Source organism: Chionomys nivalis, chromosome 2, assembly GCF_950005125.1.
Source record: "Chionomys nivalis chromosome 2, mChiNiv1.1, whole genome shotgun sequence".
NCBI classification, from domain to species: domain Eukaryota; kingdom Metazoa; phylum Chordata; class Mammalia; order Rodentia; family Cricetidae; genus Chionomys; species Chionomys nivalis.
This window is the reverse complement of record NC_080087.1, coordinates 86,981,175-87,007,896: the sequence shown is the minus strand read 5'-3', so window position 1 is coordinate 87,007,896 and position 26,722 is coordinate 86,981,175. Positions and strand designations below refer to the sequence as shown.

Here is a 26,722-nt window from a genome sequence, read left to right as displayed (position 1 = left end):
CAAATATACCTACAGGTTCTGCCACTAAACGTCTAACGCACACACAGTAGACATTGAGGAGGTACAGCTGGCTTAGCCACCCGAGACCAGATGACCATTCCTCGGGACAGCAGGGCCTTCGAGGACAGAAACTAGCCAAGCTTAAGAACTGCCAGCGAACGCAGCACGCCTGCAAGTCTCCTCCGAGCGGAAGTGCGCCTCTTCCTTCCGGTCTGCGCCGCACGAGATGGGGCGGGGCAACGCGGGAGGCGGGGGCGTGGCCTTGAGTTGACGAACAGCTCCCGGAACCAATTAATGCAGCCGCAGCGGCCCGGCCTTCCCGGCGCGCCCCTTCCAGGGGCTGTAGACGCCCCCCCAGGCCCAGCCTTGCACCGCGCCTCACAGAGTCGCCGGCCGCTAGATCCTCTGGGTCCTCATCTCGCTCTCTCCCGCGCTGCGGGCGCGTCCCCAAGGCCCGGGTGCCCGGCGTGCTTCCTTGCTCATCCCAAGCTTCCCGCGAGGACTGCTGAGGCCGCAGGTTTGTGGCGGCGGGGTCGGGCCGCCAGGGCACTGGCCGAGCCGCGTCCACGGGACACGTGGGCGGGGCGTGGGAGGGAGCACGGCTGAGCGGGAGCGAGTGCCCAGACGTTTTTGGGGTTGCCCGGCACCTGGCCGGCTCATGGGCTCGCCAGGTGCGCAGGGGAGTGGCTCCAGGTGTACGGTGGCGGCGTGCATCCCGATCGGCAGTAGTGCTATTGCCTGCGGGTCCCTTAGCTGAAGTCTGGCCAGGGCTCCGCGTCCCGCTGGCCAGAGCAACTTTTTGTTACCTGGTTCGTGGGGTTGTTGCAATCCAGGCGCGTGTCATAATTAGCACCTGGCGTGTTTGTTAACTTTCTGTCTTAACAGGCACAGTGGATGCACGACGGGCCCTCTATAGCCCCTTGTCCCGCCTAGGGCTAGCAGGACATGAATCACCAAGGGGGAGGGGATCCCAGCTGTGACTGCAAGACTTTGAAAAGATACCTTTTTTTTTTTTTAACTCCTTCACTTTCTTCGTTTCTTGTGCTTTGAGGCACAGCATTTAAGTCTGTATTCCTTCTCATTATTTTTGAATGAGCGAATCTTCACAAAAGTGTTGTGTCTTGTTGGCTTGCTCTGTTGCATTGAGCAAACCGTTAGGTAAACATAGACTTTGGTACCTTGAGTGCAGGTTGGATTAGCTGCCCAAACAGTCGCGTCTCGCTACTCCTCGGGGCTTTAATAGATAATTAGTAAAACGCTATTCATTATTCAGAGGAACACGGCAAGATGTTCTGGGGGGCGGGAGGGACTGGTGCCAGCTTACTCACCGCCACGACACCCCCGCCTCCCCCCCCTCAGCTTCCAAACTAGGTAACTGTTCCCACAGCTACACCCACTGTTGCTCCCCAGGGAGAGCAGCCACCCTGTTTCGCGCAGCCCCGCCGTCTTTGACACTAAGACATCTAGCTTAGCCGCGGGTGTTTCAAAGAACACAGGTGCTAAAATTCAGGTATCAGCAACAGTGTTTCAGTTCTTCAAAATCTGGCTGTCACGAGTTTACTAGGAATCCCTCCCCCGTGGTCAGTTCTGTGGGAGCATCAAACCCACTACTTTCTCTGGGAACTGAGAAAATGTAAAACTGTGTCACACAACATAACACGTAGTTAGTGTTAGGGTTCAGGGGAGGAAAATGTCACAAGACTTGGAGCCTCCAAGATGGCTTCCTGGAAGAAGGGCTGGGCTTCTTCATGTGTCTCACCTGTATCCCTGATTCCCGGAGTACCTGGAGAACCTGTGCTTTAGAAATATGGTTGAGTTCAATATTTGCGTTGCGTCTTTAAAGACTGCTGACAGCAGACTTTAAGAGCATAAGGGTGTATTGGGGTAAAGAGAGTGTTGACATATCCGTGGGGCATTTATCTGGGTGTTGTTTGTAGGAGTGGTTGGAAGACCAATGCACATGAATCTTTGACATCATGATGTACATCCGGCAAAGAAGAGAGACGAAAACTGTAGAAGTTTCCGAGGGTTGTCCATCACCGAAAGAAAATGTGAAGTTGGAAAAGAAATTGCCATCTGGTAGGTGATCTGAGCTAAGGCAGCATTTGGATTACTTTCACTTCTGCGTATTAGCATATGTCACAATCTAATAGGGTAAAAAAAAATGGTGAGACTTCTGAAGGACACTTGTTCCAGCACCCAGACGTTCTGATTGTGCTTTGCTTATATTGGCCTTTCAGCTATAATCAGTAAAAGAGCTTTGATGAGAACCCTTGGTAAGTTGTCTGTTGATTAACTTACAGTGACGATGTCATCAGGTCCTCTGAGGCTTTGCCTGCCCCACCTGACTGTCCCTTTCCCTAATATCTTGTCTGGTTTGTGTGTGCGTATGTACCATCCAGGCAGCCTTAGCTTGCCTGAGTCCCATTTCATTATAGTCTTTGAAAAAGAAAATTAACATTTTGTATTCAGTCAAATTCCTAAAGTTATCTCTTTCGCTTTATTTTGGGGGTGGGTAGGGGATGGAGGAGGAGAAAAAAAATGAGAACTTGGTGAAACGTTTTTATAATGCTGAGCAGTTGCTAAGTGACCCCCTCCCCGTCACATTTTCTAATTAAACATGGCCAAAATTTTTAAAGTAAGCTTGAAAAGCTCCACACACATCAGAGCCATTTTTGGTATTGGACATAATTAATCCTTTGTAGCTAGATGAATTCTTAGCAGCCAGAGCTAATAGGTAGCAGAAAAAGCTGTTTAATAAGATAAAAGGTGCCTATGTTGGAAAGTCAGGCCACTCGGCTAAGTTAATGGGAGCCAGTGCGTGTGAGGTAATTTGGAGTAGTTTCTGATGATGGTATACAGTTAAAATTCATGTTAAATTGTGCCTTGTGTCTTTTTTTTTTTTTTTTTTTTTTTGCTTTTTCAAGACAGGGTTTCTCTGTGGTTTTGGAGCCTTGTCTTTCTCTTTTTAAATTGCATTATTTATTTACCTTGTATGTGTGGTGGCCCAACAGTGTATGCATGTAAAGGTCCAAGGATAACTAGCAGGAATCTGTTCTTTTCCTACCTTGTAGATTGCAGAAATCAAAGTCAGGTCATCAGGCGTGGCAGCAAATGCCCTTACTCACCCAGCTACCTCACCAGCCCTTCGGTTGTTTCTTGTTTGTTTTTAACAATTTATTTCTTTTTAAGCATGTGAGTGTTTTGCCTGCAGGTATGTGTATACACTACTGGTGTGCCTGGATGCCCTCTGAGGTCAGACTTGGGTATCGGGACCCCTGTGAGCTGTAGTTACAGATGGTTGTGAGCCAGCCACCATGTGGGTGGTAGGAACTGAACCTGGGTCCTCTGCAAGAGTACTAAGTGCTCTTAACTGCTGAGTCATTATTCCAGCCCTGTTTTGGTTTGTTTTAAATTGAAAAAGAAAAAAAAAAAACACTTTGAAGACTGCCCATTTTATGAAGTCATGTCAGAAAAAAGGCAACCCTGAAAATTAAAGACATTTTAAAAAGAAGGAAAAGCTACTCCTACCAACTTCCTTGCCCTGAAAGAAGCAGAGATGGCCATGTTTATCTTGCTGTCTGGATGTCGCTGTCTCCACATGGTTGCCCACAAGCAGTCATACATAGCTTTACAAAACTGAGCATGGTCCATGTGCCGTTGGGGAAGTTGCTGCTTGCCGTTACCAGGTCCCGAGCCTTTTCATAACTACACCACATGTGTGTGCCTGGTGCCCTTGGCAGTCCGAGAAGGGCATCGGTTTCCTTGGAACTGAAGTTGCAGACAGTTTTAAGTCACCATGTGGGTGCTGGGAGTGGAACCTGAGTCCTTTGTAAGAGTAACAAGTGCTTTTAATTCCTGAGCCGTCTCTCCAGCCCCCAAGAGATTTACTTAAATCCATTTCTGTATTAGTGTTTTGATCCCCCAAAAGAAAAACACATGGTCCCCCTTTCTTCCTCCCGGGGGTCGCTTTTCTACGGCTTTCCGTTTCCCCCTCTGGGCCACCTGAGAGCACAGATCTCCCATTAAACCTGGATATTTCTTAATTCGGCTTGTTTTGGTTTGGCTTGATTGGGAATTTTTGCGTCATCAGAGAGCTCGCTTAGGAAATATTCCTAACATTTGGGGGATCACTTAAGTACCCTGGGGAGTGGTCCTGACCCCACCCCCGGGGAGGGGTCAGGACCTGGCCTGCTGGGATTTGAAGTCCAGACCAGGCCTGGGATCGATGCGAGGGACTGGGGCCTAGGGTCCCAGCCTAACAGTTAGGGTTTCTATCGCTGTGATGAAACACTGTGACCAAAAGCAGCTTCGGGAGGAGAGGGTTTGTTTTGCTCACATTTCCATATCACCAAAGAAAGTCAGGGTAGAAACTCAAGCAGAGCGGGAGCTGAGAGGCAGGAGTTGATGCGGAGCCCATGGAGGGGTGCTCCTTACTGGCTTGCTCCTCGTGGCTTGCTCAGCCTGCTTTTTTACAGCACCCAGGACCCAGCTGTTGCACACACAGCTCACGATGATGGGGCCTGCCCTTATCAATCACTAATTAGGAAGCTCCATTACAGACTGGCCTGCAGCCAGTCTTGTGGAGGCAATTTCTCAAGTGCACAGTCTTAAGGAGGCCATTTCTCAAGAGAAGTTCCCTCCTGTCAGCCGAGTCTCCCTTGTGTCCAGCTGACATAAAAGCTAGCCAGCCCATTTCCAAAGTAGTTTTCTGCCCCATTACCATGTATCCCTCTTGCAGTGGTCACACCGCGCAGGTGCTCTACCACTAAGCCACACCCCCCAGCTCATGAATTAGCATTTTTAAATTCCAGATTTCCCAAGAATATTTTTTAAGTATAGCTTGTTCTTTTGTCAATGCTAGAGAATTGCATGGGTTTTAACATGTTTTCTGTCTGTTACATTTATTGTCCCTTTTCCCCCTTTTGTTCATTGCTTATTCATATCCTTAATCTGTTCCCCACTAGGATATTCATCCTTACTTCTTATCCTTAAATCTCCTATGTTTGTATTCTTTCTAGTTTGTTGTCTTTTGGTCAATGCTGTATTGTTTCTGTGAAATTTTTTATTTTTCATAAGTGTCTATGTGTGTCTGTGTGAAGGTTGTACCCATGGGCACAGACTGAAGGAGGGCATCAGATCCCTTACAACTGGTGTTACAGACGGTTGTGAGCTGCCTGATGTGAGTGCTGGGAACCAGACTCAGGCCTTCTGCAAGAGCAGCGAGTGATCTTATCAGTGGCACTGTCTCACCTCCCCAAATGCTACATTCTTGTTTGATGTGTTTCACTTTTCTAAAAGGTTGTGCCTCTGGAAGGTTCTGGAAGATCCTGTCATCTGTAGTTGGCGGAATCGTGGCCCTTTGCATTGGACTTCTTACATCTGTCTACCTGGCCACCCTGCATGAGAATGATTTGTGGTTTTCCAATATTAAGGTATGGGCTACTTTAGACCATTATTATATGATCAACTCATTTGTTTCCCTAAGAGCTAGCCATGTAGATAAATGACCAGGACCACACAGGTTAGCCGTGAGAGTCCAACCCACTTTCTTATCCCGGCATGATAGTGCACATCTGTAATCCCAGTACTCAGGTGGAAAAAGGAAGATCGGGCATTCGAAGGCCAGCCTGGGTTATGTGAGAACTTGTCTTCCCAGGAAAGAAAAGAATCCTGGGTCTTAGAAGGGTTTGACCCGAGGGTAAGAAGACTTATGTGTTCATCATTTAAAAATAGCATCAAAATTTGTATTATCAGGTGAGTTTCTCCTCGGTATGGTGCTACCCGCATTGTCCTAGCACTAGGGAGACAGAGGCAGAAGGGTTGCGAGTTGAGGCTAGCCTGGGCTACATAGTATGAATCTGTCTGGAAAGCGCCATGGAGATGACTGAGTAAAGTGCTTGGTGCACAAGAGCGAGGCCTTGAGTTCGAATCCTTAGCGCTTGTGTAAAAAGTCAGGTGTAGCAGTGCACTCTTACACTCCCAGGTCTAGTGAGAGACTCTGTCCCCTAAGACTCAAGACACACGGCTTTTGAGGAATGGCACTCAAGGTTGACCTCTGGTCTCCACTCATATGCAGATACAAATACATGTGCCTGTGTGTCCCCATCCCCCTATACACATGCAGGAAGAAGAGGGATAAATTTTTGATAAATTTAGTTTTACTGTGGTATTTTAAACTATCGTATTTGTCAAAATACGGGTTATGACACTGGCATAGTAGGCTGCTCGGTGAAATCCAGTGGAATGTTAGAGAGGAGGGTTGAGAATTGTTTTGTTACTTTTCGTTTCAATTGTATATATCTGTGTGCAAACGGGGTTATGGTGGAAATTTTATTTATTTATTTATTTATTTGATTTATTTTTTCTGTCTGTTGATTGCAATAGGCAAAAAGGAAGGAAGAAACTCAGATGGAGCCCTCATCTCCATCAGGAGCTTCAGACTTTCTAGTACTGTGTGTGCAAGTGCAAATGAACTTGAGTGGAAAGCCATCAATTCCTTATAGTCGAGGGGCAGGGTCGACTCTCCAAATACCATTTTGTTTTCTTTCTGTCTTAGAATTTCTAGAACCTGCTGGCATTGTTTCAGGGCATGTCTGTGACTTCATAGAAGGAAGCTTGCCTGTTGCCAGGGGTTTTGATATAAATATGCCTTGCTTTTTTTCCTCATGATTTGCATTATTACTTATATATAGTATGCATGCATGTTTATGCGCCTGCCTGTAGGTACTAGTGTCTGTGAGAGGCCAGAAAAGGGTATCAGATCCCCTGGGGCTGAAGTTCCAAGAGCTTGTGAGCCATAGGACATGGGTGCTGAGAACTGAACCCTGGTCCTCTGGAAGCACATGTAATTGCTGAGCCATCTCTCCAGCCCCAGATAATGCTTCTTTGTGAACATTAATATCTTTATTTTGGATAAAGGCTAAGATGCCTCTGTGGGACTATGTAGCCAAAGTTAAATGCTAATAGATTTATGGTAGGGAGACATGTCGGAAGAGCTATTGAATCGAGCTCTTTGAAGTATATGAGTGGCCTTGCTCACATCTTACAGAACCAAACCATCATCAAGATGCTTGGGCACCCTTGACTTTTCCCTGGGTCAGAGTAGTCATTGTACTACATTGTGTTATGTTTTCAATCCAGAGTTGAGCGCCTGTTTTGTGGATAACACTGAACGAAATTCTGTGGAGAACTTGGAGGAACTAACAAAGGCCTCAGCTTGTCTAACATACTAAATGGGGCAAATAGGTACCGGACACCTGCAGTATTAAGTGGACACTGTGCTTAATGGTAGCAGTACAGACGGATTGGACAAGGCCCTTCCCCGATGTGGGTGATACTCTTGAGAAGAGCACAGGCAAGGTTTCAGACAGTTCAGATTGTGGCACACATCCTGAGTCCATGCTCTGACCTGGGTAGAGTTCTAAGGAAGCCCATGGTTGGGGCTACAAGTATTGGTTAAGGAATCCTGAAAGGTAAACAAAGGAAGAGAGCCGGGAGGGGAAATGAAAGGGGGGGGGAACAGTGCTCATGGCCGGGAGACAAGGGAGAGCTGGGTGTGCCATCAGCAGTCGGCTGTGGCCAGAGAACAGAAGGGGAAAGGGTAGACTGTGTATAGCTGCAGCTGATGGGGAAGGACCTGTGCTCCTGTCATAGACACTGGCCTTTGAGCGTGTGGTGAGCCCTGTGTCATCTAACTGGCTGCAGCGCTTCCCTGGAGAGCTGTCTCAAGTTGTGGTGTGGAGAATGGATTGGGGAGGGCAGAATAAAGCTAGAGCCCACCGCGGAGTTAATCCTGTTCAGTGGATTCTATGAGACTGGAATATCCAATTAGGATATCCCGTAAGTGATTATCTTCCGTGAGTCAGGCCCTTCTCTAGGCCTGGGAATCAGGCATTGAAGGAGACTTAATTTTGATGCGGGGGACAAAATCAGAAAGAAGAATCAAAGCAGATGGTGAGTGATTAGGGGCCTCTTTAGAGTCGGGGTGAAGCTGTTGACCTCAAGGATAAGACGTGGAAACCAGGACCTATGTGGTAAAAAGGGGTAGATGCCTTCGCAGGGAAGTGGCTCCAAAGTGGGAATAAAGTTGACCTGTCCAGAATCAGAGAGGAGCACATGGGACCATAATTCTGTGAGCGTATGAAGGAAGGTGTAAGGGGCTATACAAAAAGACCCTGTCTGTACAGCGCAGCTCTGGCCCCAGAGGGAATGAGACAGACAGTTTATTTTGAGCCAAATATGAGTGTGCATGGCCTGGATACGGACTCATGTTGTTCTGGGTGACACATGACGCCATGGGAAAGGTTACAGGGACTTCTGTGGTCACAGGTCAGAGGAATCATAAATCAGCACACTTACCCAAATACTTTAGTGGGGACGTCAAGTGTGGGTGTGCTGGTTTTTTGTCAACTTGACACCAGCTCCAGTCATCTGGGAAGAGGGAGCCTCACTTGAGAAGATGCCTCTGACAGACTGGCCTGTAAGGAGATCTCTGGGGCATTTTCTTGAGTAATGATTGACATGGGAGGGTTCAGCCCACTGGGGGCAGTGCCATCTCTAGGCAGGTGGTCCCCAGTTGTATCAGAAAGCAGTCTGAACAACTGTTTATTCAGCAGCACCCCTCCATGGCCTCGGCTTTAGTTCCTTCCTTGAGTTTCTGCCCTGACTTTCCTTCATGCACTGGATATGTAAGGCAAATAAACCCTTTCCTCCCCAGGTTGGTTTTGGTCATGGTATTTGGTCACAGCAGTAGAAATCTAAGACATGAATTACAACAAAGGGTGGGGGTCGTCTCTGCTGTGGGTTCCAGATGCTGCCTGGTGACATTCTTAGTTTTGAATCTGGGAGAAGCTAGTGGTTTGCAAAGTGGGTGTATGCCAAAAGTTTCACCTACTAGACAGATGTCCTAGGGCAGGTAGAGAGGTTGGGGATAAATGCCTCCTGAGGTTAAAGGCAGCAGGATATGGTTTGACTCTGGGCCTACAGCCATCCCTCTCGTCTCCCCACAGTGGTCAGTTCCTCAGTCTGCAGTGCCTTCCACTTCTTTGGGGAACTTGAGTTTGCACTCCCATTGTGTAGGGGTTCAGAGCCTGGAAGGAACTGGAGAGAAGAGGGTGAAGTCCGAATTTTCTAGGAAGTTGATTTGGAAGGACGTTTTGTCGTTTTTATGGAAGGTGACTGACGGGGCAGAAAGACAGCGACTGCCCAGTGTCCTCTGTGAACAGCTTGGTGGTTGGCTGGTGCATCTGCCATTCCCTGTGACATATGCAGACTGCCATATGCAGTTCTCCAGGGTACAGTGACTTCTCTCCAGCTACCACCAGTTAGTTAGGCCAAACTTTCCAGCCAGGACAGCTCACCTAAGCTCCAGTGTAGATGACTGTCTTAGGGTTTCTATTGCTTGATAAAACACCATGACCAAAAGGAACTTGGGGAGGAAAGGGTTTATTTCAGTTCATCATTGAAGGAAGTTAGAGCAGGAACCTGGAGGCAGGCACTCAAGCAGAGGTCACGGTGGAATGCTGATACTGGCTTACTCCTCGTGGCCTGCTTAATCTCCTTGCTTTTACTTGCCCATGGGTGGTACAACTCACAGTGAGTTGAGCCCTCTCACATTGATTAAGAAAATATACCACAGGCTTTCCCACAGGCCAGTCTCAAGGACGCATTTCCTTAATTGAGGCTTTCTCTTTCATAATGACTCTAGGTGGGGTCAAGTTGACATAAAAACTAGCTGGCACAAGACTCAGTGGATCATGGCCATGAACTGAGCACTGTCTACAGCCTAGAGAAGTCACATTGATAATATGTGGCTCAAAGTCAGATTGATACCGTGTGGGCTCAAAGCCCTAACCTAGTTATTGGCGAGACTTACTGACATTCTGAGTCAGCAACATCAGCTGTCAGCTGGGGTCTTTAGAAAAAGGACACTCATCACTCAGGAGTTAAGGGCTGCCTTCCAGGAACAGAGGGCTGAGAACAGCTGAATCCTTGATGTCTGGAGCTTGAAAGTTCCAAGGACAGGGTCTCACTGTGTAGCCCAGGCTGGCTCTGAGCTCAGGAGTCTCCTGCCGCCACCCCCAGTTCACTTTTGATATCAAAGGCACTTTCAAAGTTGTCTGCCAAAGATAGGGAGTTGAGGAAGCTGGATTTGTGGCTCCGAAGGCAGGCGCTCCATCTGTGTTGAAAAACGGACATTTTCATATTACCAGCTTGTAGATGTGTGGGTGAGATTGTTTCAGAAGTGTGTAGAATGGGAAAGAAAGAGAAGCCTGGACAGCCTCTTTCTGTGCCTCCGATGCCATCTGGGAAGCCACAAGCTGGCATATCCTCCAACAGGTTTCTTCCGCCCACCACCCACTGTCCTGTGGAGGCTACAACTGAGCTCAGAGTCTCGCTGACTCCCCTCCCCCACTCTATTCAAGCTCTGTCTCTTTTTATTTGTTTTAGACAGGGGCTCACTGTGTAGCCCTGACTGACCTGGAACTTGCTCTGTTAGACCAGGCTGACCTCAAACTCAAGGGATCCACCTGCCTCTGCCTCCCGAGTGCTGAGATTAAAAGTGTACACTAAGCTGTTTTTTCATGAAAATACTTTCATTTTGAGGACTTGGAATTGTTAATTATTCAGAGACTAAAAATAATTCCTTGAAAGATAAAAAGCTCACGTGTTGAGTTTCTATGTTCCAAATATTTACTGGTTTAATTTTTACTTAATTTTAAGATAACATCTCACTGCGTTACTCAGGCTAGCCTCCAATTATTGGTCCTCCAGACTCAACCTTGAGTTCTGGGATTGCAAGTATATACCACTGTGCCCTACTTCAATATGATGTGTTTGTGTGTTTGTTTGCTTTCTTGAAACATAGTCTCAGTGCCCTACCCTGGATGGCCTGGCATTACAGCCCAGGAGAGAATGTTACAGACTACCATACATAGAAGGTCAAGTTGGAAATCTTTATTCGTTAGCAACTAAGAGTAGGCTCTTGAGCCCAAAGCTCAGGGGTAAAGCATTTCTAAAGGCAAACACCATGATGACATCATTGTCAGGGGAACGTGTAGCCTCCCCCACAACCCTTTTCTTTTTGTCAGAGCACGTCATTTGTTTTGCTTACGCATCTGGGCTATGGTTAGGGTCATGGAAAACCCTAAATGTGTTGCCCCAGAGGACGTGGTTGCCAGGGGTGCTTAGGGCTGAGACTTTTCTGAGCAGACACAGATTGGAATCTGGGTAAAATGAGGACAGGATGGTGTCACCTCAGTCACTTCGTGGGAACTCCGAACATAAGCCAGGCTCACCTTGAACGTGTGACAGTCTCCTTCTAAGTGATTTTTGGAATGTACTTTGCAGTGTGAGAATTTGAAAAGTGGGAGCCTTGAAGCGTCAGCTTGAACCGAAGGGAAAGATACTGGCTTAAGCGGTATAGAGAATCTGTTGTGAACCCCTTCTGAGCCGCTTTGATGGGTTAGAGAGTTTATTTCTCCTCTTTAGTCACTGTACTTTATCTTCCTTGCCACAAAACTTCAGATGTTACAGGCTGAAAACTACATATCCTATGTTGAATGTCTGCAATGTGTGTGGTACATTTTATGGTGTTTTTTTTTTTCTTAGTAAACACCTTAGCTTTAAATTGGCCTTAAAGGCAGCCTGCTTCTTCTGTCCTTTATCATAATCCAAACATACCAAAAGGGCACAGTCTACATCATACTTGCTGCATTCCCTTTACAGCCCAGTGCATTATTGGGGCTAAGTAAATAAGCTTGTGTTTAAAGCAGGTTGGACCTCTGAGGATGCAGGAAGAGAAGGCAGAGGAATTGGGAGTCAGCCGGCTGCTGGGAAAATCTGCCTGGAGCTGGATCAGAAGGAACAGCTTAACCTGGCTGAGGGGTTGTTGTCCTGGCAAGTGGGGAACAGCCACTTTTAATTCATTTTAATGATCTCTGTCAGCAGAGGCTATAGGAAAACCATGTTGTCACTATGCTTTTATTTATTGAATATTTATTATGCTTCATTTGTTGTTGCTATACGTGCTATCCTGTGATGGTGAAACAGACTTTAAGATGAAAAGTATTACGTAAGACTTACTACTACTGATTGCTTGTTTGTTTATAGTGATATCATTTCCCCCTTTCCTTTTAACCCTCCCAAATGCTTAACTATATGGACTCTCTTTTCATTAATTGTTGTTATAAATAGGGAATAGCACATCAATTGATTGGCAATACCAAATGATCAGCCCTGAAAACATACATACAAATAACAGAAAAACTGAGCAGGTTGTACTTATGTATTTAGAAAACATACACTCACACTTTCTGTGATTTAGACAGTTTCACTATGTAGCCCTGACTGGCCTGGAGGTGTAGTCCAGACTGGCCGGAAACTCATGGAGATTCACTTGTCTCTGTCTCCTGTATGCAACGATCAAAGGCAGAGGCCTCCCACACTCAGCGTTTTCAGAGCCGGCTGGACCAGCTCAGCTGCTCGGGAGGCTGAGGCAGAGGCTTGCAGAGTAAGTTTAAGACCAGCAAGGACAACTTATCAGGACCCTGTCTCAATGTAAACAAAGAGAAAATAGGTCAGAAGTAGCTCAGTGGTAGAGTATTTGCCTAAGCCTGGAGTTCAGTCTCCAGTCCTATACCTGGCCCCTCAGGTTTCTCTCTCACACACACAGAACACAAAAAGTGGGAAATCTTTTGAGTGTTGAAGGTAAAGTGTGATTTAGTGTAGAGCGCTGGCTAGTCTGTGCTTGCCTGGGTTTCATTTCTGCCACCACCACCACCAAAGAAAAACACTTTTCCTTCCATTTTCACTCACATGCATATGTATTTTACCTAGCGAACCCAACATATGTACAGTTTGCCATGTCTGGTGTCACATCGCACACTTCTTAGACAGTTGCACGTCTTCACCAAGCTTGCACCATTATTAGATTAAAAATGTATGCTTATAGAATTCAGCAGATTTGACACGCGTATACTCTTATTTATTTCACTCTTTGAATGTGCCCCAATTTTGGAGAGTTAGATTGTTTCTAATTGTGTCATTAAATTCCCAAAATTACTTACTTAACTTCTCACTTTAAAGTGGCAGTAAAAACATGTCACTTTCTGCTCGTCTTGAAATTGTGTCAGAACAATTAAGGAAAATGAAGAGAGCTGAATTCTCTTTTCCCTCCCTCCCTGCCTTCCTTCTAAGGCTTGTTCAGGCAAAGCTTACTCTACCATACAGTGCCCCAGACCTGAATCTCCTGAATCTAAGAAGCCCATTATCCAAATTCCAGGTATATCCGGTGAAGTCCAGAGGAGTATAAAAGGGGCTGAGCAAGGGCTCCCAGCTCTGCCCTCCAGTGAAGCCTGGGTCCTGGCATGTGCACCCATTCCCTGGTGGGTGCCGTGATGTGCCTCTGGGGAAGAGAATGGAGCAAGGCAGTAAGAAAGGAGGAGTCCTACCAGGGTTTGATCGCATCCATAGGATATGGGATTTAGTGGAGCAGGACCTGCGGTTTGAACATCTCTCACATTGCCCCTTACTACTCACTAAACTCAGGAGAAAACTAGAGAAATCATTCTTAAGGTCCTATGATGTCGCCCTGGCTGGCCTGGGACCTGCCCGTAGACCAGGCTGACCTTTAACTCAAGATTTCTCCCTGCCTCTGACTCTGTTTCTGGAATGCTGGGATTAAAGGTATGCACCACCAGGGCAGGCTAAGAAATTACTGTTGAAAAACGCCTCTGGCCGGGCAGTGGTGGCGCACGCCTTTAATCCCAGCACTCGGGAAGCAGAGGCAGGCGGATCTCTGTGAGTTCGAGGCCAGCCTGGTCTACAAGAGCTAGTTCCGGGACAGGCACCAAAGCTACAGAGAAACCCTGTCTCGAAAAAACCAAAAAAAAAAAAAAAAAAAAAAGAAAAAGAAAAACACCTCTGTCCTACAGCAACTTTTGCTGGTCTGAATGTGTCCCTCCCCTCTTCCCACTGTAGCCTTTTTGTAAAGAACCGATCAAGAAAGAGCTTGTCAGTTATGTTCACAATGACTAATCACCCAGAAATAGCTAGCAAAACGTTGTGTAATGATACAGTAAGAGAAAAGGGGAGAAGAAACCAGCAAAACTTAATAGCAAGGACTTGAAGATAGAGGCCAGGGCTGGAGAAATGGCTCAGCAGTTAAGAGCACTGACTGCTCTTCCAGAGGAACCGGGTTCAATTCCCAGCACCCACATGGCAGCTCACAACTGTCTGAAAATCCAGTTCCAGGGGATCTGACACCTTCACACCAATGCACATAAAATAAAGATAAATAAATCATATTTTTTTTAAAAATACTAAAAACAAAAAAAAAGAAGATAGAGACCGAATACATCATAGCCAGCCCCAGCACTCAGGGGGTTAAGGCAAGAGGACAGAGTTTAAGGCCAGCCTCAACTACACAGTGAGACCATGTCCCCAAAATAAAAAGTATTTGCCAGTTTGGAAGATAGACTTGTAAAATTTTAAATATTTTTGTATGAATATGAATGCTTGCTTGCATGTATGTCTGTGTACCCGAAGAGAGTATCAGATCACCTGGACCTGGAGTTCCAGGTTGATATGTCCTTCCATGTGACACAGTGTCCCTACTCACTGTGGAGGTTTGAGAGAAAATGACCCCCATAGGGTCCCTTGGGAGTGGCACTACTAGGAGGTGCGGCTTTGATAGAGTGGGTGTGGCCTTGTTGGAGGAAGTGTGTCACTGTGAAGGTGGTCTTTGAGTTATCCTTTGCGCAAGCCACACCCAGCATGGATCACTTTGTAGAACTCTCAGCTCCTTCTCCAGCAGCATGTCTGCCTGCACACTGCCATGCCACCTCCCGTGACCATAATGGACAGAACTGAATTGTCAGTCAGCCTCAGTTAAATGTTTTTCTTTATAAGAGTTGCTATGGTCATGGTGTCTCTTCACAGCAATAGAACCCCTAGAGTGTGCCAGCTCTCAAAGAGCTAGAGGAAGGCCACAAAGGGAAAGGAAACAGAATCGACAGAATGTAGAAAAGAAAAAGAAAGTAAGACCAGACAAGACTCAGCATCCTGCAGATGCGACCGCGGAAAACACAGAGGAGGAGTTGGGCAGACGTGTAGATGGAAGCAGGGAAGAGGTGGCCAGGGAAGACAAAGAACAGCAAACATGCAACACTGGTGTTCCAACAACAGGAGGGAAAGCATGACACAGAAATTTGTTGCCCCCAAAAATTAAGGATAAAGGAAAATTTGGGCATACAAATTGAAAGGGCATAGTTGGTCCCACAGAAAGTTAACCCAGCAAAACTGTCAGCCTGAAGTAACACCGTGAAAATACAGTGTGGTGGAGCAGGCCTGTGATCCAGCAATTGAGAGGAAGAATCAGGAAGGTCCGAGGTTCAAGGTCATCGTGGGCTACAGCCTGGGATACACGAGACCGTATGTGTGTGTGTTTGTGTTTGTGTGTTTGTGTATACACACTCATTCTGAGCCACTGAGGTGGCCTCGAAGCTCTTTGGCCGTAAGGCTTATGATCTGAGTTTGATTCCTGGAATCCGTGTAACGAGGGGAAAGCCAACTCTGCAGAGTTGTCCATTGAACTCTGTGTATGAAGTGCACACAGAATAATAAAAAGCACAGAGCAGTATGAAATTGGAAGACTTAGAGGATATAGCTGAGTAGTATAGAGTGCTCTCATAATATACACAGCCCCTCAGTTTCAGAGAGTAAGAAAAGTGCGGAGGTGGATTGCAGGACTTAATCAAGAAACCAGTGGGCACTACGGATCATATGACCTAAGAGGAGAGATAAGGGTTCATCTCACTTCCGTGAAACTCTGGGACTATGAATAGAATTGAGTGTGGTGGTACACGCCTGTTATGCCAGCACTCAAGAGGCTGAGGCAGGATGATCACAGGTTTAGAGCTAATCAAAAACACAGGAGAAGTACTCACAACATACGATCACAACTACTCACTGCAGAGCATCAGTAGGTAGTACACAGAGAGGTACATAAGCTGTCCTGTGTCGTTAAGAAAGTCACCCTGTAAAGTTTCCCAGTTAAAAGTAGGACACACACACACACACAGAAACAGAGACAAAACAGAGACAAAATGTTCCCAAAAGCAACATTACACAAGTATATCATGAACACAAGAATATCAAACGTATCAAACCTTTTTTTTTTTTTTTTTTGATTGAAACAGCATCTCACTATTGACCGGCCTAGAACTCATATTGTAGACCAGACCAGTGCCCCCAGAGGCCAGAAGAGGGCATTGGATCCCCTGGAACTGTAATGCCAGGCAATTGTGAGCCTGCTGATGTGGGTGCTGGGAGCTGAACCCTGGTATGCTACAAGAGCAGAAAGTGCTCTTTGCTGCTGAGCCAGCCATCTCTCTGGCTCCCCAGAGTTTGTTTTGGTTTTGTTTTGTTTTTAGCAGAGAAAATGGAAAGACTTTTTTTTTTTTTTTTTTTTTTTTTTTTTTTGGTTTTTTTGAGACAGGGTTTCTCTGTGGTTTTGGAGCCTGTCCTGGAACTAGCGGAACTAGCTCTTGTAGACCAGGCTGGTCTCGAACTCACAAAGATCCGCCTGCCTCTGCCTCCTGAGTGCTGGGATTAAAGGCGTGCGCCACCACCGCCCGGCAAAATGGAAAGACTTTATTCACCCAGTAAGCACTCTGTTCCTGCCTCAGGATAATGTGACACTTTTTTCTTTGATTCATTCATTCCTTTAAATAAAAATTCAAGCTAGCTAAAAGCAAAATCCTTGTGACTTGTAAATTTAAAAGTTCCCTTCCTCCCCCTTCTTCACTTTCTTTTCAGTTTGTTGTACCCCTGAGGATTGAACCCAGGACCTTGTACACTGCAAACGAATGCCTCAAAGTATTCCTTAAATCTTGGAGCGCAGAGAAAATGAATGTTGAATGTTTAGAAATTAGGAAAGAAATCTAGAAAGCAGAGATGCATTTCAAGGCAGTGTGCAGAATTTTGTTGCTTTAAATAGTATAATATAGAATGAGGATGAAGTACCCAGAAATGAATGGAATATTCCTTGGTGGAATTGCAAAGTGAACAGTCAGGCAAAGGGAAGAATACAGCTAAATAGTAGATTAGTAACAAGGCAAACATTTGGTGAAAATGAGAGCTGTCGGTGTGACCTCGTCTGCCAGAGCACAAAGATGGAAGAAATGAAGTAGAAATACAGAAACTAGAAACAGAAGCCAGTCATGACATCACAGGTGGTGTTGAAGGAGCTGCGGGCAGCATTCTCGCCCGGCTCCTGGCCACCTGGCTAGCTTATGCCCCAAAATAACACACAAACTATATTCTTTTAAACACTGCCTGGCCCATTATATTTAGCCTCTTCTAGGCTAATTCTCACGTATTAATTTAGCCCATTTCTAATAATCTGCGTAGCACCACTAGGTGCGCTTACTGGGAAAGATTCAGCATGTCTGACCTGGTGACTGGATGCATCGCGTCTGGCTCTGAGAGGAGCTGCCCTGCATCTGAGCTCACTTCCTCTTCCTCCCAGCATTCTGTTCTGTTTACTCCACCCACTTATGTTCTAACCAATGAGGCCAAGCAGTTTCTTTATTAATTAACCAATTACCTTCCTCCATCAAGGTGGCATGTATATGCAAACCCGAGGTCTAGAAAAAAGTAGACTTTATTGCAGGAAAATAATAATTGCCAAGTGTGGCCCCAGAAAACAATTTACTTTGAATACTTTGCCGTTCTTTACCCTGAGAATTTCACGCACTAGTGACTTTTTTTTTTTTACAAAGAGAACATTTCCCTGCCCTGGGGGATGCAAATAAGGTGTTTGCCCATTAGGTAATGCTCTACTTCTGAGCAGCCCCTCACTGGTAGATTTTAGACTGGTGCTCCACTCTTGAGCCATAGCTATAGCCGCCCAAACTCTTAAAAAACAAACAAAACCCAGTACCCCAATAGTGTTCAAACCATTGTAGAACACATTTCACGAAGCTGTTACAGTGCTGAGATCAGAACTTCCTTGTGTGTTACTTAGCATCTCTGTGGTGGCTGAGAACACAGAACTGGCCAACGCTGAACCATCACTCCTGGAGGAAGCATGTTTGTGCACATTGTATGTATTCATGACCTATAGATTGTTACTTGAAATCTTGAAGTCCTCCTCACGGAGTGTATTTTATTTTATGAAAGAGACGTTGAGGTTGAGAAGGAGTGAGTGATGTCACTGTTTCTCCACACTACAGCTGGAGTGGAAACCATGTCCAGCTGACGTCCTTGCTACACTGACCCCCTAGTCTCTGTTCATCTTTGTGTGAGAGCTCAAAGGGGTGAATGACTCCATCTAGGACCCATGAACACTGGGCATCTTGGACTTGTCACAGTCCCGTGTTTGTGCACAAGGGACTGCATGCATTCTGGGCACACTGAGTTTTGGTTAAGCAGCCTCTGCAGCTCAGATCTTCATCAGGCAGCCTTTCTCAGACTCCATCCCACCTGTGGACCTGAGGACAAGCCTTCACACCACACCTGCTGGTTCTTGTGCACAGAGCTGTGCCGTTGACTCCTCTCCACCTCTGCTGAAGCAGGCACTCCGCAGTTGATGCTTTCATCTTTGCTCCCATCTGGGGAACATGTCCACTGTGCCCCTTTTCCTTTGAGCTGCTGTAGTCCCTATTCTCTTGTGATTCTTTCTAGAACCTTTTCCAGTTGGACTTGAGTGCATAGCCCTGCTTTAAAAGTGACCAGCAGTCTCAGAGATGCTGAGTCCAGCAGCAGTCACTCGGCCTTGCTTGGACTTGGTCTGCTGCCACCCTTTTCTGGCTCCCAGGACACATTCTTTGAGAGTTGGCTCTGCAGCTGAGCCCTCAGGTCTTCTTAGGCTGCCCCTGGCCTTTGACCTCTTTTTGCCTGGAATCCCAGGTCCCTTCTATCCACCCTCATTTCTAAGATCCGCATGCTGGTGACTCCTAGTAAGGTCCCGACTGAGATATTTCCCTGAAATCCAGACCTGGTATCAGCCCCTAAGTTGGCCACCTTCTTCCGTTGTCCGGTGGGCATTTCAGATGCAGCAGACCAAAGCACTGGCCTTCCCTGCTTTGGTGTTTCCCACATCTGCAACTTACAACTTCATATCTGACTGGCATAGGCCAGAAGAAGGCTTTGAAAGATCTTGTTCATGCAGACCCTACATGAAATCCCTCAGCAAATCCCTCTCCTAAACACGTACAACGTCCAGAAGGTGACTATCCCGAGACTGCCTTTTCTCTGTCCGTGTCACTACAGCGGTACCTTAGTGCAAGTCCAACTTTGATCCTTCATTTTTTAAAACTAATATAAATAGCGACTTTCGTTATGAAATGTCAAACATGCCGCCATTGCACTTGGCACCATCCACCTCCCATGATCTGTTGTCCCTCCTTCCTGCTTCTGCTCTCATGAAGGTGTCGGTTTTGAAAATCTAGACTCTGCATATGAAGGAAAATTGAAATGTTTGGCCTGGTTTGTTTTGTTTATTTGCCCCCATCCTGTCTTGCTCCCCTTCCCTCTAACCCTCCCTAATGTAATGATCTGTCTTGTCCCTTTAAGAGACACACCACTCCCTCCCCTGTCCTCTGAGGCAAGCTGATCTTCACCTTCCAGACTGAGTTTCCTTCCTTTTCTGTCTCCTCAAAGAAGCAGCTTCTGCCTCTCCCCACTTCTCCCCTTCCCCCTTCTCCCTCTCTCTCTCTCTCTCTCTCTCTCTCTCTCTCTCTCTCTCTCTCTCTCTCTCTCCTTCTCTGCTCTTCTCCCCTTTCCCTCCATGTCTCTGTCTCACCTGCCTGGGACCAGCTGCATTTGGTGTGGTCACATGCACCATCCCTGCCTGGGACTGGGGCCCACTGCCTGCCTCTGCGCTGCTTAGGGACCTGCAGCGTGGTTTCAAGGCCCACTGCCCTCTGCAGCCACTCAGGAACTCACAGCATTTTATTTTTACCATTACACCTACACCCCAAATAGCTACCCTTCTACTTCCTGTCTCACATATGTCTGTTGTATGTCTAGATCCTGCATGTGAGCCTGCCTCAGTTCATCCAGTGGTTCAGTTGGACCCCTTTTGAATTCTGTAGGTTTTTTTTTTTTTTAAAGCCTTTTAAAATATAAACCGAAGGAACTGGAGAGATACCTTAGTGGTTAAAAGTAATTACTGTAATTCCAGCTCCTTGGGATCAAACACCTTCTTCTGGCCACTGTGGGTACTCAACAGACACATAAAAACATAAAGAAATTCGTCAAATATATAATGCATATGTATTATATAAGTGTGTGTGTGTGTGCGCGTGTGTGCGTGTGTGTGTGTGTGTACGATGTCTAAACATGGTGGTATATGTGTATAATCCTAGCATGAGTTAGAAGCATAAAGATCAGCTCAGTGCCAGCCAGCCTGGGCTACCTAGTGAGACTCTGTCTCAAAATAAAATATAAATCACCCATGCTTTTCAAGCCTGCTAAGAATAAAAACAAACTCCTAACTCCCTCTGCACACTTCACCCCTCCTAGCTCTCGAGTACAGGCCCAGAGTCTGGGTCACCTATGGAGTTACCTGCTTGCTACCCTTTGTACCCACTCTTCCTGTACCCTCATCTGCACTCAAGCTGCTATGCCTTCCTGACTATTCCTGGTACTTGTGTGTGGTTCTGTATGGGTTCTGTGTGACCCTTCCTCAGGTATCTACTGGCCACGGTTACATCCTGATCTCTGCTCAGGTACCAATTCACATCTTTGTCTTCATTATTATTATTATTATTATTGAGACAAGGTTAAACTATATAGGCTGTGTAGCTTGCAACTCACTACGCAAACTAGGAACTCACAGAGATCCATCTGCCTCAGCCCCTTAAATGCTGGGATTAAAGGCATACACCACCACTCCCACACCCAGCTACTTTAAATTTTTTTTTTAGATTTATTTATTTTACGTGTGTGAGTGTTTTGCGTGTGTGTGTGTTTTGCCTGCATGTGTGTATGTGAGCCGTATGCATACCTGAGGAAGTCAGAGGGCAGGACTAGATCCCCGGGAACTGGACCTACCCTGTGAGCTGCCAGGAGCCTTTTCCTTTGCTCTCCTCACACTTTTCTTGTTCCTTTGGGTCTAGGTCTGGATTCTTAGGTCTCTTTTTATTTCCACCCACTGTGAATGTGTTCGACTCTCCTGGCTTCTTCCTAGTCCCTTTCCCTGAGCTTCTGGTTCACCCGCAAGCCTTTATAAAAGGTTTCTTGCTGCAGGATTTGCATACTTCTTCAAAGCGAGGTGTTTCTGGAATAACCGGGGTTAATCTGCAGATGCTGATGGCTTCCAGGCAGGCCCAGTGCAAGCTGGGAGAGCCTGCAAGACTTAACCTTCTCACCAACACTGCTTGTCAGCTGTCACGTGTCACAGCTTTAATCAACTCTGGGGCAGGAATCCTAACGTCCTAACAGATGGATGTGAATTTAACCAGACAATAAACCATGTACGTGCCGTAAATATGTTTGCCAAGGGCATGGTTCCCAGTGCGGGCTCTCTGCACAGCTGTCTTCCCTTGAACTCGCAGTATCTCTGTGAGATGATTTGTTAGCCTAACTCTGAAACAGCGTTTTGGAGAGTTAATGGGTCGTTGGCTTCTCGGTTCCCGGCAGCCTAATTATTGGGGGATAGGGAGGGAACAGTTTTCATCCACGGAAGTAACTGATATGGGATTTTTTTAAAATGAGCTTGATGTGTTCCTGAATTGAGTGTCATTTGTCTTGAAGGGCCTGATAACCTTTCGGGCATGGCCAACAGAACTGTGTTTTCCCCTTTGAGTACTTAAATTGCTATGTAAGCTACTATCACAATGTTTTTAAACAGATCTTTAAAACTATAGTTCACAGGTCTAGAGAGATGGGTTGGGGGTTTAGAGCACTGGCTGCTCTCCTAGAGAACCTGAATTCAGTTTCCAGCACCCATATGTCTGCTCAGAACTGCCTGGAACTCTAGCATCCAGAGGACTGACACCCTCTGCTGGCTCTGCGGGTCTGTGCTTGCGAGTGTTTGCGCACACATACGCACAAATAAAAAATAACAATTCCGTTCATCTGTCTGTCTATTCTTTCCGGTCATTGTTTTCAGACACATTCTTATTCTTTCACCAAAGCTGCTCTCTCTGCAGACCCTCTGCAGGTGAAGCTGTGGAGTGTCTGTCCACTCTGCACTCTGCAGCTTCTACCGATGTGCATTTCCGCTGGCGCACACCACCAGACAAAGTATAAATTGCTGCAGAACTGGGAAAGCGTGAGAGTGAAGCAGATGTTCCCTTAGCATGAAGCAGATGTAAAACTTGCAAGTGTCTGTCTAATAAAGGATAGCATTTGGTTCTAGACAGCTGGTGCCAAGATTACCAATTAATCATGTTTGAATGCGTTTTTTACTAATTAGGTCCCCCTTTGGTTTTACTGTTCTGGGTGTAGTAAAGAGGGGGAAGGGCATAGCTTTCCACGTTTTACACTTTGAATAACACCCCCCATCTTTATAAGACTTTTTTTTTTTAATCCTAGAATCTTATAGGAAATAAAGCCCAAAGATGTCAATGACTGGGCTAGCTCCCCAACTGAGATTATAGGTTTGGAGTTAGGATACTCTGTAGAAGGCAGAGTGAACACCCAAAGGCAGCTGGAAAAAAGAGGCGTGTAATTACATTTAATATGAGTTTATTTTCGTATTATTCTTTTGCACGGACAAAAGCTAGTATCTGCTCAGTTAACATCAATAGGCAGTCTCCGTGAATATCTGACTGAGTGGGAGTCTGAACAGTACAGAAACACAGGGTACCAGTTTGGTTTCATATGATCAAACACAATGGAACATGTGTTCGCAAAGATGGAAGATGGCTAGGCTGGTGTAATTGTTGAAAAAGGTCACCTCTTTCAGCTGTGAAAGATAAGTCAGTACCACTGTGGAAGCTGAGGAGGGGGCAGCAGGGATGCTGAGGCTGACTGTTGTGTGTGGTGGTGTTCTGTGCTTTTGCACTATGGGATTGAACCCATGTGTAGGCCAGGCTAGTCTGTACTTCTGTGCTGCTTCTACAGCACTCTTTGCTACTTATTTTGCCTTTTGAGGAAGGGTTTCTCTGTGTAGCCCTGACTGTCAATGAACTCAGCTATAGACCAGCCTGGCCTCCAACTCTGCCTGCCTCTGCCTCCTGAGTGCTGGGATTAAAGGTGAGCACCACCACACCCTGCACCTCCAACCATTTTAAAACTTTTATTTTGAGATGAAGTCTCACTATGTAGCCCAGACAGGACTTCAGCTTGTGATCCTTTTGTCTCCACCTCCTGGGTACTGGAACTACAGACCTGAGCCACCCTGCTTAGCAAACTCCTCCTCCTTTTCTGCCTCCCTTTCTCCTTCCCTCCCTCACACCCTTCCCCTTCATTCCTGCTCTCTCTCCTCCTCTTCTTCAGTGCCTAACTTCCCCAAGATGTGCTTATTTTCTATGAAAAGTTCAGTACAAAGTTTGTCCCCACGTGTTCCTAGAAAGAGTAAATACAAGCTAATAGTTTCCTAGAGTTAATAGTTGGATATTTTGACATTCTTATAAAATTTCTTTTAAATTGTGTGTGTGTGTGTGTGTACATGCATGATGCATGTGTGGAGCACATATTTTCCAAGACACTTGTGGAGGTCAGAGGTTAGCTTGTAGGAGTCTATTTCTACCAAGTGGGTCATGGGGATGGAACTCAGGTTGCCAGTCTTGGTAGCAAGCACCTTCATCTGCTGAGCCCACTCACCAGCCCAAATTCACGATATTTTTAAAGGATGTGTCCAAGAAACACATTAATTTACAGGTCTGGAGCTAAATAGCCCAAGTGCTTCTCCTTTTTAAAAAAAAAAAATTTTTAATGCATGACTGTGCCTGCGTGTTTTTCTAAGTGTACCACGTGCATGCAGTGCCCACGAGGTCAGAAGAAAGCATCAGATCCCCCTCGAACTGGAGTTATAGGTGGTTGTGAGCTCCCATGTGGGTGCTGGGAACTGAACCCATGTCCTCTGCAAGAGCAGCCAATAATTTATCTTAACCACTGATTTATCTCTCTAGCCCATAAGTGGATCTTTTAATAGAATGTTTATTACTCTTCGAGTCAATCCTGGCAGATAGGGGTGAGCAAAGATGCATTGAAACGAGGGTTCGTAGCAGTGAGAGTGAGGGTTTGTGGCCTTCCTGGCTGCGTGAGGTTTGTGGAGTGCAGCTGTGTGTGGCACCGCTCTGCACACAGTGTAACCTCAGCTCTAGGACCTGGCTTCTGGGACACTGGAACAAAGGAATCTATAACAGCATAGATTAAAGCCTTTTAAATTACTGACACATTTTTAAAAAAAGAAAAGAAAAAACTTACATGGAGTCTCTTCATTGCTGAGCTATCTCTCCAGCCTCAGCGCTCTGAGATATTAATATTACTTGGGACTTGTGGTAATTTTTTTTTCTTTTCTTTTTTTTTTTTTTTTTTGGTTTTTTGAGACAGGGTTTCTCTGTGGTTTTGGAGCCTGTCCTGGAACTAGCTCTTGTAGACCAGGCTGGTCTCGAACTCACAAAGATCCGCCTGCCTCTGCCTCCCAAGTGCTGGGATTAAAGGCGTGCGCCACCACCGCCCGGCTTTGTGGTAATTTTTTGAGTTTTTTTTTTTGTTGTTGTTGTTTTTGTTTTTTTTGTAGTTGTAATTTGTGTGAAGCCATGAACTTTGAAATACCCACTTAAATGGAACAAGTTCTGTCAGGTTTTAAAACCAGTTTCTTATGGAACTATACCTACAAAAGTAGAAAGAAGAATGGAGGGGGCTGGAGAGATGGCTCAGAGGTTAAGAGCATTGCCTGCTCTTCCAAAGGTCCTGAGTTCAATTCCCGACAGCCACATGGTGACTCACAACCATCTGTAATGAGGTCTGGTGCCCTCTTCTGGCCTTCAGGCATACACACAGACAGAACATTGTATATATAATAAATAAATAAATATTTTTTAAAAAAGAATAATGGCCCAACCTCTGGGCGTCCAGCCTGTGGCCCCATATCAGCATCTTCAGCCTTCTTTTGGTTGTTTTGAGGCAGGATCTCTCCATGTAGCCTCCAGACCAGCCTTGAGCTCATGATCCTCATGTCTCTGCCTCCCGCTGCTGGGATTGCAGGCGCTTGCCACCATGCCTCCCTGGGTCATGATTTCTGGTATTTGCAGAGTATCTTTTCTCACCCAAGTTCTGTAGTTCTGCATCTTGTTTCTATAGTAACGGTGGTGTTTCAACAAAACTAGGTCAAGTAAACCCAGTCGTTCTCACTTTGTTTCAGGAAGTAGAGCGAGAAATCTCATTCAGGACGGAGTGTGGACTGTACTATTCTTACTACAAGCAGATGCTGCAAGCGCCGACCCTCCTGCAAGGTAACTGTAGCTGCTATAGTCTGGGCGCTGTTGCTTTCTCTGCCATCACTCAAAGCCTGCTTTGCACTGATGCACTCGTTGTGTGTGTGTGTGTGTGTGTGTGTGTGTGTGTGTGTGTGTGTGTGTGTGACATGTGCATGCATTTGTTTTGGTTTTTTGAGGCAGAGTTTCTCTGTGTAGCCCTGGTTGCCCTATATAGACCAGGCTGGCCTCAAACCCAAAGTCCACCTGCCTCTGCCTCCTTAGTGCTGGGATAAAGGCGTGTGCCACCACACTTGGCTCATAATTTCAATGTATGAATATCTTGTCTGCCATGTATGTTCCTCCTGGTGCCTGTGGAAGTCAGAAGAGAGTACCAGGTTCTCTACGACTGCAGTTAAAGCTGCCATGTGAGTTCAGACTGAGGTCCTCTAAAAGACAGCAAGTGCTCTTAATCACTGAGCTATCTCCAGCTCCCATAGCTCCTGGCTGTAATCCCATTCAAGGCACCTCCTTGTGTTCCCAGCTTTCAAAGAGGGAAACAGAGGCAAAGGAGGCAGATGGTGTCCCAAGAAACACTGGGCAGTGAAATTCCCACAGCTTCCAGCACCTTCCACACGGTCACCGTGGGGCACGAGATGTAGCAAGCACTCTTACAGCAGCCCGAATCTGCATCTTGGAAGTGCTGGCCCTCTCCTGAGAATCTATCTCAACAACTTTAATCTCCAGTTCTGCCTTCAACATGCTGGCTAATTCTCAGACTGTTTTCAACCTCAAAGCCACAAATCTTGGTTTGGCAAGAGTCAGGGTCCCTAAGAATTTAAGGTAACCTCTAGGGTGCTGCGGACCAGGGTAGCACTGTGGAGCTGGGTCTTTGACCATAGTCAAGCCCTGGTCAGGAGGTCTCAGAATCAGCAGTTCCTCAGAATGTACCTGTGACAGAGCGTGTTCTTAGGAGCGCCTGCTTCATCACATGCAATAGCGTGCCCTCTATCCAGAGCCACCTGTGGACGTGATCTCGAGTGGACTTGTGTTTCTGTAAGTCCCAGCCTGTCTACTCCTGCCACATGGCAAAAACAACCGATGCCATTGACGGGCTGACACGGGACCAGCAATTCTATGATGAGTACTCTTGAGGAAGAAATTGTCTTTTAGAATTCTTTGTCAAATTCCCTATGTGTATATAATGCGTTTTGATCATTTTACCTCCCGAGTGTTCCACTGTCATTCCCTTGCCTCTGCTAAACCTTGTTTTCTTCCTAACAAGTTTCCCATGTGCTTTCACATCTCTTTTGGTTTTATTTCATTTTGTTTGTGACCCACTG

General features: G+C 46.2%; 1 protein-coding gene across 2 annotated transcripts in view; it reads left to right on the top strand.

Annotated features, from left to right (window-relative positions):
- The first annotated feature begins 378 nt into the window (after window positions 1-378).
- The window catches only part of Dpy19l3 (dpy-19 like C-mannosyltransferase 3), a 73,103-nt gene continuing 46,759 nt past the window's right edge, over window positions 379-26,722 (top strand). The window contains exons 1-4 of one of the 2 annotated variants that reach the window (XM_057762249.1): window positions 379-517; window positions 1,938-2,079; window positions 5,302-5,435; window positions 25,328-25,418. In XM_057762249.1, coding sequence (XP_057618232.1) covers window positions 1,977-2,079; window positions 5,302-5,435; window positions 25,328-25,418 — 328 coding nt within the window. In that variant the 5' untranslated portion in view covers window positions 379-517; window positions 1,938-1,976. Of the gene's footprint in view, window positions 518-1,937; window positions 2,080-5,301; window positions 5,436-25,327; window positions 25,419-26,722 lie in introns of those variants that run through there. The other variant, XM_057762250.1, reaches the window with a different exon arrangement.